At 40.6% G+C, this 12,393-nt stretch overlaps 1 protein-coding gene across 9 annotated transcripts; it reads right to left on the bottom strand.

Annotated features, from left to right (window-relative positions):
• Positions 1 to 1,593: 1,593 nt before the first annotated feature.
• LOC124678853 lies at positions 1,594 to 11,290 on the bottom strand. Of its 9 annotated transcripts, none has more exons than XM_047214702.1 (5): positions 11,022 to 11,290; positions 4,004 to 4,165; positions 3,740 to 3,785; positions 2,237 to 2,335; positions 1,594 to 2,150 (listed from the first exon to the last, which is right to left on the bottom strand). In XM_047214702.1, the coding sequence occupies exons 2-5, from the start codon at positions 4,143 to 4,145 to the stop codon at positions 2,015 to 2,017; spliced, it is 423 nt and encodes a 140-aa protein (XP_047070658.1). In that variant the 5' UTR covers positions 4,146 to 4,165; positions 11,022 to 11,290; the 3' UTR covers positions 1,594 to 2,014. The 9 variants fall into 9 exon arrangements, 5 of the variants coding, with proteins under 5 accessions (XP_047070658.1, XP_047070657.1, XP_047070663.1 ...); XM_047214701.1 differs by having other exon boundaries at positions 11,029 to 11,290; XM_047214707.1 differs by having other exon boundaries at positions 2,257 to 2,335; positions 11,029 to 11,290.
• Positions 11,291 to 12,393: the final 1,103 nt, after the last annotated feature.

Genomic DNA, 12,393 nt, shown 5'->3' with positions numbered 1-12,393 from the left:
TGTTTGATGCCATCGCTATTTCAACCCCAAATCAACCAACCAAATTCTGTTTTTACGTTAGGTCGCACCCGAAGGCAACCAACAACATTCCTTACGTTTTACGAGAACGATCAATAGGATTAGAAGTGCACCCGACCTCACCAAGCTTTGATACGAAGTTGTGATGTCCCGGCTAGTCGGAGAATCACAAACTCGTGATACAAACCAGAAGAGAGGTTTCAATGATAAGGAGCAGGAGACCGGGAGGACGAAGAGGAATTAGTATTCATATTTCATATATTACAAGGACAAGCGCACTTCGCCGCGCCACCTGCTGTTGTATGGCCTAGCTTATGCAATGTATTGACGGGTATTTTGTGGCTGCGAGGGGTCTGCCAGAATTGTGTGTTTCACTGCATTTTGTCATTAGAGAATTGATATAAAAAACTGTCATCTGAAAGTTACATTGTTAACACAACAAAATGTCCATATGCATCGGAATATGGACCGTTTTGTTTACTTTGAATGTATGGATACAAAAACATGTCTAAGATATGCAAAAAAATATTGGTCAGATCTTAGATTTTTAGATGGAACAGTCCCATGTCCCCTAGCAAGCCACAAAAATTTCTGTCATTGCAAAAAACATGACATGGTCCGGCCAAAAAGAAGATGAATTGCTTGGAACTGATCCATGAATCTAACTAAAGACCATATTCCAAGCTTCCAGTATAGTTTGTTGAACCTTTTTTTTTTGACCTGCAACCACATCATTCTTTGAATTCCTGCCCATGGTGTAAACTCATTAGTGCTTTTTACAAAATTGGAATGTATATTGTGAAAACACTACCATAGTATACATGAGCTCAAGATCTTATAGAACATATTGTTCCTTCGGCCATGTTTTATCCTCTCGGAAGATTGTACGGACCATGTCAATTCAGAAGAAAAAAATGCAAATATTATAACATTTTGAGTAAAGAAGACCGACTCTTATACATTCTCTACCAAAATAGATAAAGATGGATAATCGAGCGATTTACCAATTCTTCATTGGTAAGTAAGTTACATAGCAATACTGCAACTTCTATAATCAGCCTTAAGAATAATGCAATATTCGTTCCGGCATAAACCATAACGTGAAAAGAGCATGTTTGCATTTTTAGAAGGTGCATCAGTATTATTATGGAATCAATCAATATTGGTCATATACGAAAACTAAAACCTCATTTGCCATTTCCCTCAACTAAAACAACAGACAAAAAGTTTATACTTCATTTGTTACCAGCAAAAGAAGCATCCTATATGAACTCGGTAAAATCAAGGAAGAGCGGAGATATCACTGGTGTGTGTTGCCTAGATGCGAACACAGTAAATGATGTCCGGGGCTCCCAACTCCCAGATTCAGATGCGAGTTTCATGTCGAGGAGGGAGACCTCCACACCAAATGGTGAAAACGACTTGATATAGGTCTCCATGATAGGTGCATGGAACTGGATCATAATTACACAAGCCTAACTAAACTTTAGGAGGTGACGGTCAGAGAGGCAGAGCTTAAAGTACCCTCTCGGGATCGACATGCGGGGAGAATAAACACCTTTAGAATGCTTGCATTAGTTGAACGCGACAGAGGCAAATATTTTAAGATGATTAGTTCTGAAAAACAAATCATTCTTTCCCTTCATTTTATTTGGCGAGAAAACACTGGTATTAGTTATACATGAATTCCATGGCGATCATTGTTATCTGCTCAAGCCACAACAACTAATGTATATATGAAAAAATCATAAGTAACTTAGGGAAAAAATAAATTACAGGTTATTGTATAAACAACGAACCTATATGTTACACATTGATATCCATTATATGGGTGTAGCCTAACTGAACCCAAAATAGTTTTGTTGTATGCTATTCTGAACAAACTAAGAATACTTCACATTCTATTCTAAAACAACTAAGGACGGTTCACATCCTATTCCGAATTAATTAAGAATACTTCACATTCCCTGTACTTTTAAAAAGAAACAATCAATAGTTAAGAGTAGATTTGTCCTGATAGCAGTTCAACAAACAAAATAATATAGCAGTCCAGCAAACAAATCATTCCACGCTGTTTCCTTCCCGGCCCCTGTGACCCGCTGACAATCTTGTCCAGCACACATGACCAAAAGCTGAAACACGACAATATAATGAACTAATCAGCGAAAGCCAACCATGTACAACGACTAATAAATGAAGTATTGAATAACCAACCAACCAAAGCAGAGAAAATTCCACCTCACCGATAGCAGGAGAAGGACCAGCAACAACATCGAAAAATAGAACAAAACCAGCAGAGTCTGCAAAAGAATTAGACCCGTTGGAACAAAAGGATTAGGATAAGCAGTGATAGAGAACCTTTCCGTGATTGAATATTAGCATTACTTGTGTCCGAGCTAGCTACCAGCAGGATGTCTGTATTAAGAATGGTATGACCATAAGATCAATGAAAATCAACAACTATATTATTAAAAGGAAGTCGGAATATTTATCACTGGGTACTAAAAACTTAACTCGTGCAATATATGGTATAGGTGTCCCTCGATGAATAACAATGCTCTTAGTTGTGATATGATCTGGCTAGTCTGATATAAACCCGCAATGTTAATTAACAGCACACATTTAAAAGGGGACTGAGAAGGAGAAGAAATCCATTATGATACAAAGAACGTATACACCCTGATGTTGCATACATTTTCAATTACAAAATATTAAGTCACAAAGAGAAAATAACCACAAAAAATTATAGATTGATTTTGGTTAAGTTTCATGTGCGAGAGGAGAAATTTCCTTGACAACCCATGTTTAGTTTAAAGGACACTATGGAGTCTTAACTTGCGAAAGAAAATATAATTGTAGCAAAGAGAAGGCGAACTTTTTGGATTATAATTTTCAGTCAAATATGGATGCATCTAGAATATATGAATCATGGGATATAATAGTTTAATCAAAAGATCATTTGTATGCACCCACCAACCTTATTGAAATCAAATTTGACCCCGCAAACAGTATACCAATTGTAAATTTTGATTTTAGATTAGTTATATAATTAAAGTTTTTCAAAAGCTTGGAAATCTCAATGATAAGTGTTCTAAATAGAGTGAATTTTTTATTCCTATAGTCCTACCAGAACTTATGGACACGTACCAGATATTTCTGAAGTTAATTGGCAGTTGGCACCATCAAATTTGAGGTATGGTATCATGGAAAAATGCTGAAATTGAGAAGGAAAGCATGTGCATTGATAGTTCAAGTAAAAAAAGGAACCCACAGAATCAGACATCTACAGGGACCCATGGTTATGATGGACCTAGAATAGCACTACTCATAGCTGCAGCCTGAATACTAATTCTTGTTGTGACTGTTAATAACGATTAAATTAAGTAAGGTATGAAATAGCAAAGATAAAATGCCTCCATATTTTATAATTACATGAGAGATCAATGATTGGTTGAGAACCACTACTACATTGCAAGTTATTGTCTCAGGTACACACTGCAAGACCTCTCAATGTATGCATGCTCTGTCCATCTCAAAATTATTTCATAGACAGTGGACCATCAATCTAAGCACACTAATCGAGAAACCAATCATCCAATGTATCCATCAATTCAACGTCCACTAATCCCTACATCTATTATCAAGTATCGCCTAAACCCGAGACTTGAAGATTTCTTGACAAAGAACACAAAGGTGCAGATTGTAGATAGAAGTACCATACCTGCATTTACACAACGTCTCTCTGAAGTAACATATTCTTACAATATCTGCAACATTCATGTAATTTTTTTTTCTGTTAGTAAGGTTATCCCGAAATTTGTACCTCTCCCTGCATGCAAATCAACCACCTCTCATATGACATCTATATCTAATGTCAACTGAATAGGAAAAGGTACCATCAAGAACATTGCATACCCACTAAGAATAAACCAAAGACTGGATTCCATAGAAAAATGAAAGAGCGGAAGGGAAGGTGCTGCTATACCAGAGGACGAGCTGGAGACGGTGAGGTCACTGACATGGATGCCTAGCTTGGGTTGAGGACACCCACCCCCACACGCCGTTGAGATCTGTGACACCCTCAATCTCCACCGGTGGTTACTTCCACGCCTCTGCAAGGCCTCCATCCTACCAGAAGCGTAAGAACCTGCACCCCAAAATCCAAATTGAAATAATTAGCCACTGTAGTGAAAGAGAGGAAGACATGAAAAGAGGAGTCACACCATGTAAATAAATTCAGAAAGTTGATAGCTATGTTCAGCTAAGTGCAAACATCAGAAAGGGAGGAGTATTGCATCTATTTTCATGTACGTAGAAAGCTACATATTTTGGAGTTAATAAGGAGGGAAAATCTCTACTACTTAAAAAGACTAAACTTGTTGTTGCGGCGTTTTGGCTCCCAGGAGCATTTGCTCCCGGTTTTTTCGAAAAATTAAAACAAATCGAAAACTTGTCAAAAAATTCCGGAAAAAATCATGCATGTACCTGACCATGGCACGCACCACCGTGTAAAATTTCGTTGCAAAATGTCATTGTATGCGCCCTGGACAAAAATGACAAATTTCTGACAATTTGTCATTTTTGTCCAGGACGCATACGATGACATTTCGCGGCGACATTTCACAAGATGGTGCGTGCCATGGTCAGGTACATGCATGATTTTTTTCAGAATTTTTTGAAAAGTTTTGAAAAACAAAATTTGCTCCCCAAAAATCCGGGAGCAAATGCTCCCGGGAGCCAAGATGAATTTCCGTAAACTTATTCCTTATTCTGCCCACACTTCGATACGTTAAAATCTTCGTCGTACGTCAAAATCTTCGTCGTAGTCGACCATTCCTTTCCGCACGGGCTTAACTGGGCCGAAGCCCAGCTACATACGTGAGCCCATCACCCGAAACCCTCGCCCCTGAACTTGTCATCCTCCTCCCCGTGCGTTGATTCCACGACTCGAGCCGCCGCGCTGCACGAGCTTGGCAGCCGTCGTCGCGCGAGTCTCCCCGACGCAGACGCCTCGATCTTGCACGCCCACGAGCCAGCACGAGCCAGCACGCGAGGATGCTTCGCGACCCTGCCCGTCGCCTAACATCGCGCGAGTCTCCCGACGCAGCCGCCGCCGTCGCGCTGAGTCTCCCCGGCGCCGACGCCTCGATCCTGCACGTCATCGGCCGCCATGAGCTAGCACGCGAGGCCGCCACGCGAGCCTGCTCTTCGCCGTCGTGTGAGTATCCACGGCGCCGCAGACGTCGCGCGAGTCTCCCCGCTACCGCCGCCTCGATCATGTACGCCGTCGGCCTCATTTTTGTCATCGATGGAAAAAGTTGGGCGGAATTGGGCAGCGATTCGTTCGTGGATGTGGGTTGCTGACGTGCGGTATTCGTTTGTGCAGGTACCACCGTCGAATCGGCGACGAGGGCGCCAGAGCTGCTCGGCCTGGGGCTATTCCTAAAGCGCGTCAAGGTAAATCCACCACACACCAATTTCAATTCCTTATCCTTATTTGTCACGATTGAGGAAGTGCAACAATTGGGTAGACGAGAACCAATGTTGAACTCGAAATCTGTGATAATTTTGTCAACAGTAATCGTCTGAGCTCAAGGAGATCCCGGTGGTGATCATGTCGTTGGCGAACGTGCCTAAACAGATCAGGCGTTGCATGGATGAGGGTGCCGAGGACTTCCTGCTCAAGCCTATCAGGCCTGCAGGTCAGTTTCGCCTCCACCCATCTCCAGTTCTTGGTCCAAGTTGATTCATCTGGCTGACAATCTTGTTCGTTGGATGCAATGGCAACATGCAAGCAGAGTAGCTCCCTTATGGTTTGTACGCATATTTGTTTGCAATATATCAGAATTACAGTTCATATGGTTCTTAGCAATAGCTGCTGAGACTGCTGGGATATGGAGAAGTACAGATTATAGAACACCATCGAGGAGTATAGAAGTTTGCATTATAGAACACCTCGACAGAAATAATCATGTCAGTACAAGAATCAGCAATTCATATTTATACGAATGTATCTCCTTATCCGTGTTTTTGTAAAAGCGCTGTATCACGGTATACATATATCTCCGTATCCGGGCAACCTAGCTCATCTCAATTATGAAATTATAGAAGAACCAGTTTCATATTAAGCACACGACAAATGCTTGATATTTTTATAATTTAAATCTTACAAGTGTGAAACAAAATCAGTCAAATTTTGTCAATGGCTTCAACAATTAATTTTTTTTGTATTTTTTCTTTTCATCTGTTTGTGCTTGGCTAAATATCCTTCATCAACCAAACGATGCACTCTTAAATTGCTTTTACATCAGTTGATTTGTGCCATATATAAGATCAATGGAGTACAGGGAGGATGTATTCCGCGATTTATGATCTTTTATAACATTTGTTATTACTGTTATTACAATTGCAGGGATTTATTTTTAACAAACAAAGGCAACAAAAATACCCATGTCATCCTCAAACCGCACTCCATTTCAGGACATAACGAATGGGCAAAACCTAGGTGATTAACAACAGACCCTGAAATGATGCTTCTCTAGAGGAATGTAGTAGCCAGGCCTGCACCTTATTTCTGTAGGAGAACAACGCGTATGATTGGAGCATATGGATATTCCGTGCCCTCGCTCAAAACTTGCTCACTGACCTTCATATCGAAAGTTTGCAGTACTTGTCACAATTTCAGTAGTTTAGATGACGATGTAACGTGAAAAATTGTACAGTAGTGCTTATCTAGAATATTAGTTTGCTCTCACATCTGAAGTGGCAATTCACTGTTATCTTGGTTCCACCCAAGGATAGTATGAAACTTGATTGTCAGCTTTGAAACCCCGTAATAAATTCGGATCACATTGGTTTTATTTTATCAGTTTGGTTGTGTGGATTTTTTAATATTTTATGACTTGCGGAGCTTGAGATAGAGGTGCTGATTCTTTTTCGATGGAATTTCTTGGTGTGTTCAGCTGTGTACATGACAAAGTGGTTAGTGCATCGGACTCTATTATGTCACTCTTAGGAGATAAGAATCCGGAAAATTGCGGGAGGTGAACCTGCCTCTGTGACAGTATAGTGTATTGTGGTGTGATTGTTGATTACTAATTGCTATAGCATTCTGATTTTTCAGATATATCTAAAGCTTGCAATGTGATTTGTTTCGCTGCAGGGTAATACCCATCCATCTGCAGGGCTGCCGATAGCCTTATTTTGCTCTTCATCTTCCTGATTTGAATTACATGAACAGAGCAAGGTAAACATATTTTATAATCTGAACTGTTGGAAATAGCCTGTACTTCTGTGCCACAAGATATTATTCCATTGCCTGGAAATAGCCTTTTATTGCAGTCAAAAAATATTGTAAGCTGCCCCGCACAGTATAGTGTGGGAATCTACTGTTCATATGGAAGTTAAGCTGGTTATTGGTGCTGCAGCTGACCGACATGGCCTCCATATGCTACACATATGCAGCTCAAGCATACTCAGACTTGATTCTTGTTGTCGCTCACGGTATGACTTTGTTCCAGAATATCCATTTCATTATGCTGTTACTTCATTATGCCGCACATTTATATCTCCAAATTCAGCATATCTTGATGTCCCAACTATAGACGATGAATCAAAAAGTAGGGCTTTGCTGGAGTTTCACAAAAAGCCGTCATGACATTTTTCAAGGAAGCTTTGGATATATTGGGCTGACCGATGTATGAGTATATTCTTGTTCGGTCATTTGAACTGACATTTCCATGTTTATATATAAAAAATAAATATTCATTGACTTCACACCGTTGCAAAAAAAAACATTTTATGATAAAAGCATATTCTTGAAAACTACCATTTGGTAGACGTGCATTGCACTTGTGTGATATACTAATAATCTGTTCTGAACTGCGAGTGCCAATAATAGGGAACTAGGGGAGGTTATCTCCCAGAATTATAGGAGAGAAGAAGTGAAGAAGCGATACCTTAGTTTGGTATGATGCAATGAGAAGAGTACAATGTTTGAGAGGCTCAGAGAGTACCAAGGCATAGATGCAATGTTAGTGGAATACATGTTGGAAAAACAAGGCTATTCAGAGTTCAGACTCCATGTGCATGTTTGCTGCTGCCAGATGATTTTGCTTGTCACAGGACTGTTTATGACCGACAATCCAGGGCTTCGGTAATTGACGGGAGCTATTCTGACCCCATTAGCTATAAAAATGATTTCATTTGCAGAAGATGCCACAGAGGAACCAGCCACACGACACCAACAAGCAGGTGAAGGTTACTGGTTTTTTTGGTTCTTTGAGTTATTTGTTCTTGTTATCACTAGATGTTGTAGGACACAACTTATTTTGCGAAGATCAATGCTCAAATGCACTGTCTGAAGGGCCATATCATGTAGGATTTGCTTTGTCATGTTTTTCACAGTATAATTAAAACTTATAAATATGGCTTCATGACAATTGAGTGCAAAAATGCCCATCCAGCTTTGCAATCCTCTGTATTTGCGAAGTCTCTAGATAGATCAAGTTCATTTGACAATGTTTAAAGAAGCATCACTGACAAATACTGTCTTCAGTGCTTCCCAAAACCAGGTGCTGAAGTATGTTCTATCTAGACAATACTATTTGAAAATAGTGCCTAAAACATCTTGTTTTGATTCAGAGTGTTTTGCCACCCCTACACTCAGCAGCATTTCATCCAAAACAATCTTGATGCACTAAAATGCAATCATCGGGACTGCAGTCTGCTAACTGAAACATGAAAAGTAAAACAAATCAGGGTAGATATAATTCACAAATCAGCTGGACCTGTATTTTGTGTTATCTTGCGGTGGCAGAACCATTTGTGATTAATCCTTTAACAGATTATTATCGGGTCTAAATTTCCGTAGCTTACAAAGATGGAATAAATAAATTTTGATCTATTCATAGCTGGATGTACCTGTGGGCATTTCAATTGTGTTTGCTGGATGTATAGTAAAACACACACACAGATCAGGAAGGCCAAGGAAATATATTGAGTTTACTGGATTGATGAAGTATGTTATTGCAACTTTATTCCGAATTAATGTTGTCCATTGTTCTATTCTTTTACATACAGCCTTTCAGGTTATCACTGTTGTCCCGACTACCTTATAGAGGGTGGTATTTTGCCGTAGAACTGCAGAGAGGTAGTTGTTTCATTTGAAGTATTAAAAAAAGTTAAAAGTTGTTTCTTATGTAGAACTGAAATATATGAAAACACATATTACATATTCTTGCGAGAGCTACTGCATAATTACGTATCATCTTCTAAATTAGTTTGCCATTTTCCATCTTCCCGATGATTGATAAGATAGCAAATCATCAGTTCTTATTGAATATTAACAATTTTCAGTGCATTTACTCATCATCTAGAGTAAACTGCTTTTGAGACTATATAACATGAATGAGTCCAGGATAGTATTGATCTCACCTTAGCCTGATAATTGATAATTTTATGATTGTGTAAGAAGTGAATGGTAGACAGATTACCAAAATGAAAACTTAAACCTGAAGTTTTTTTTGTGTTGTCACATCAACATGAAGTTCTGGGAGTGTGAAAAAGTTGTGTTTTCGGCCCTATTATCGTACCTGAAGTTTTGTTGTGTTGTCACATTAACCTGAAGTTTTGTTGTGTTGTCACATTATGACCAAGGGGTTCCCAGCTCACAGTCAACCAACAAGATATTGATGAGAGGGCAACAAGGTATGCCACCCAAGAAGAAGCTATATTTCGTTCAGCAGTAGACCCACTAAGGAAGAATAATAACTTCCAATTGCACAACAAGATGGAGATATATGAACTCTGAACCCAGTCAGGAATCAGGAAATCCTGGTTGCAATATCAATACAAAAACGTGGGAGAAGTCAGTTGCAACCAGCAACATGCAGAAGAGCCAGCCAGCAGTCCTGCTACGGCCAGCAACACTTCAAAGAAAGACCATCATTATACTCATGCCAACAATATCGATGAAGCAGTACCTCAAACACTTTACATCTTCGGAAAAAAACAAGAAAAATGTTGTGGTGCATGCCAAAATATTCTAGCTATACTTTGTATATAAAGTTAACTTGAGATTGAATTTATAACTGAGTTTAGGGAATACATCCTTAGCTTTCTACTTGTACTTGATTAGGAGCAGTTTAGGGAATGTCATGTCGAGAAGTTAGTAGAATACATGGCGTGTGAGTTTCCTTTTTGTAGGGTTACAGTCAGCGGCACCGTGTATCAGTTGGTGTTTAGGGCTTCATAGCACGATCCACATGCCCTCCATTGCCTTAGCTTTTGCAGAAAACTTTAGGAGTTAGCAACGATATCATCATCTATTTACACCATTTTTCTTGGTTTCTATGATCATCCTCTTTTGGAGCGATCAAGGAATCGCTGCCTAAAAAAATTAGCATCTGCATCATTGCCAACGGATTTTTTTGTACCCCTTATGTATGTTTGACATAGAAGGCTAGGATCCAGGGTTGTCTCCGGATATTTATGAATATCAAAGTGTTGTTTAGACTAATCAGCAAAGAAATATTCATTCAGTTATACATATGTTTGCAACATTTATGTTTTGTGAGACAATAATATATCTAAAATGAGAAGTTGTTGAGTTGACAGCTATAACGGCTTAGAACGCAGGTGTGATACTTACTTCGGAAAAGTAACAAAAGAACTAGAACTTGGAACAACACAGATGCACAACATAGTCTTATTATTATGTTTGGTATTATCATATTGTACTACATTATGTCGTGATTTGTTTTAAAATTTCATAGTGAGTTGTGAATTATATATGTCTACTGAAAAATAATAAAATTGAAGACCCGTAGCAACGCACGGGCATATGTACTAGTCCAATAAAATGAAAGGTCCATGTTGGTATGTAGGGGCACCAAAGAAATATTGGTAATAGAGTGATAATCAGTCCGGCTTCCAAGCAAAAATATCAAGGATTATCAGCACACGATGAGCAACCGGGTATTTATCCATCTTTGTAGTTTTACCTCTTACCTATAGTAGATCAATGGCCGCCACCGGTTGCTGGACATCCGCTCCTATTTGCTGCCGTCCAAAGTCCAAACTACTTCAAACCTTCTCCTGCACTCTGAAAAATCGTGGGAAACTGCTCCATCAGTCCATTTGGGCAAATACCGATAAAACTTAGCAAAACAGGTGTGAACTCGCGATGAGAGGAGGAGGTGCAGGAGCTAGGTCGTGGCCCCGATACAGTCCTAATAGGCCTCGATCGGCCAATGCCATCCCGTTCCGGCCACTGCCGGCCTTGTACGACCTGCGCCGCCGGCCCTACCCCAACTTTCGCCGCCGGCCCTTCCCCGACCTTCAGCGCCTCGTCCGGCACCTTCCCGCGCGGATCCAGCCGGCACCTCCCCGGGCCGCCGCTTTGCTCCTCCCTAGGCCTCGATCTGGTCGACGGCCAGTCGGCCACCCGGTTCCGGCCGCTGCACCGCGCTCCTCGGTCGGGACGAGAGAGAGCCAGGAGCGATCTGCTCCTATCATCACTCATCAGGGTTGACCAAAAAAAGAAGTGGCTGTGTGATGTTTGCCAGGCCACAAAAGGTACGCATGCACTGGCAACTCGGGCACTGCCCCATCAGCAGACAGTCAAAACATTGCATGGAACGGTGGAGGCCTGATAATGCAGAGATCGTAACACGCTTATACACTGTTAAATAATAATAACTTTTTGATATCTTGTCTCGTCCACATTTACCAGTTTATATTATCCGCTACAAATGCCTCACTACACGACCCAATCCTACTAGCTCATACACAACGCATATGTCTTATACCCCGCGTAGGCAACCGTTGCCTCCCAAGATGAATCTGTTAGTGTAAGACTCCATCATCGACACACCGTTGCACTCGATGCTCACCTTGCAGGCACTTCGATCATAGGTATGTGCAAAGCATGTACTAAGCGCTTTGAATGACAACCTTTATTATTGGCCTCAGTCCTTCAAGGTCCTTGGAGATGCTTGGTTCTATGTGCAGACAAGTCTGCATTATAGAGAAAAAAGGTATAGTTCACCATGGAGGCGATGGTTCCATGGTGTGGGAACATAGAATGTCTGAATGTACATATGATCTTGTTCCGTTTTTATTTTGACATTTTGTATTTTTATGCATTTGTTTATAATAGGTTCATATGCATCTGGTAGCCAAAACACCACCCCCACCGATCTCTGCTAAATGAGAAGACCAACCTCTAGGAAAAGTTGTATTGGCGTGTATTAGACTCGAGACGGTTGACCGACTGACTTAATCTGGATCCGATCCCCTTTGGACCCTTTCGTCAGGTGCCACGCAGCCATCGAAGGCTCTAACCTGATCCCACCCCCACTGCCCTCACCTCGT

The sequence above is a fragment of the Lolium rigidum genome, chromosome 7, assembly GCF_022539505.1.
Source record: "Lolium rigidum isolate FL_2022 chromosome 7, APGP_CSIRO_Lrig_0.1, whole genome shotgun sequence".
In the NCBI taxonomy this organism is placed as follows: domain Eukaryota; kingdom Viridiplantae; phylum Streptophyta; class Magnoliopsida; order Poales; family Poaceae; genus Lolium; species Lolium rigidum.
Note: the sequence above shows the minus strand (reverse complement) of the source record. Positions and strands in the feature narration are given on the sequence as shown.

What these genes read in the sequence shown, in the direction of transcription:
- LOC124678853 (XM_047214702.1), bottom strand. Translation starts at nt 4,145, where the DNA reads ATGGAGGCCTTGCAGAGGCGTGGAAGTAACCACCGGTGGAGATTGAGG. An exon ending in GAGACGTTGTGTAAATGCAG is followed by an intron (nt 2,336 to 3,739) that starts GTATGGTACTTC and finishes TTGTTCCAACGG; the next exon opens with GTCTAATTCTTTTGCAGACT. An exon ending in GTGGAATTTTCTCTGCTTTG is followed by an intron (nt 2,151 to 2,236) that starts GTTGGTTGGTTA and finishes GTCGTGTTTCAG; the next exon opens with CTTTTGGTCATGTGTGCTGG.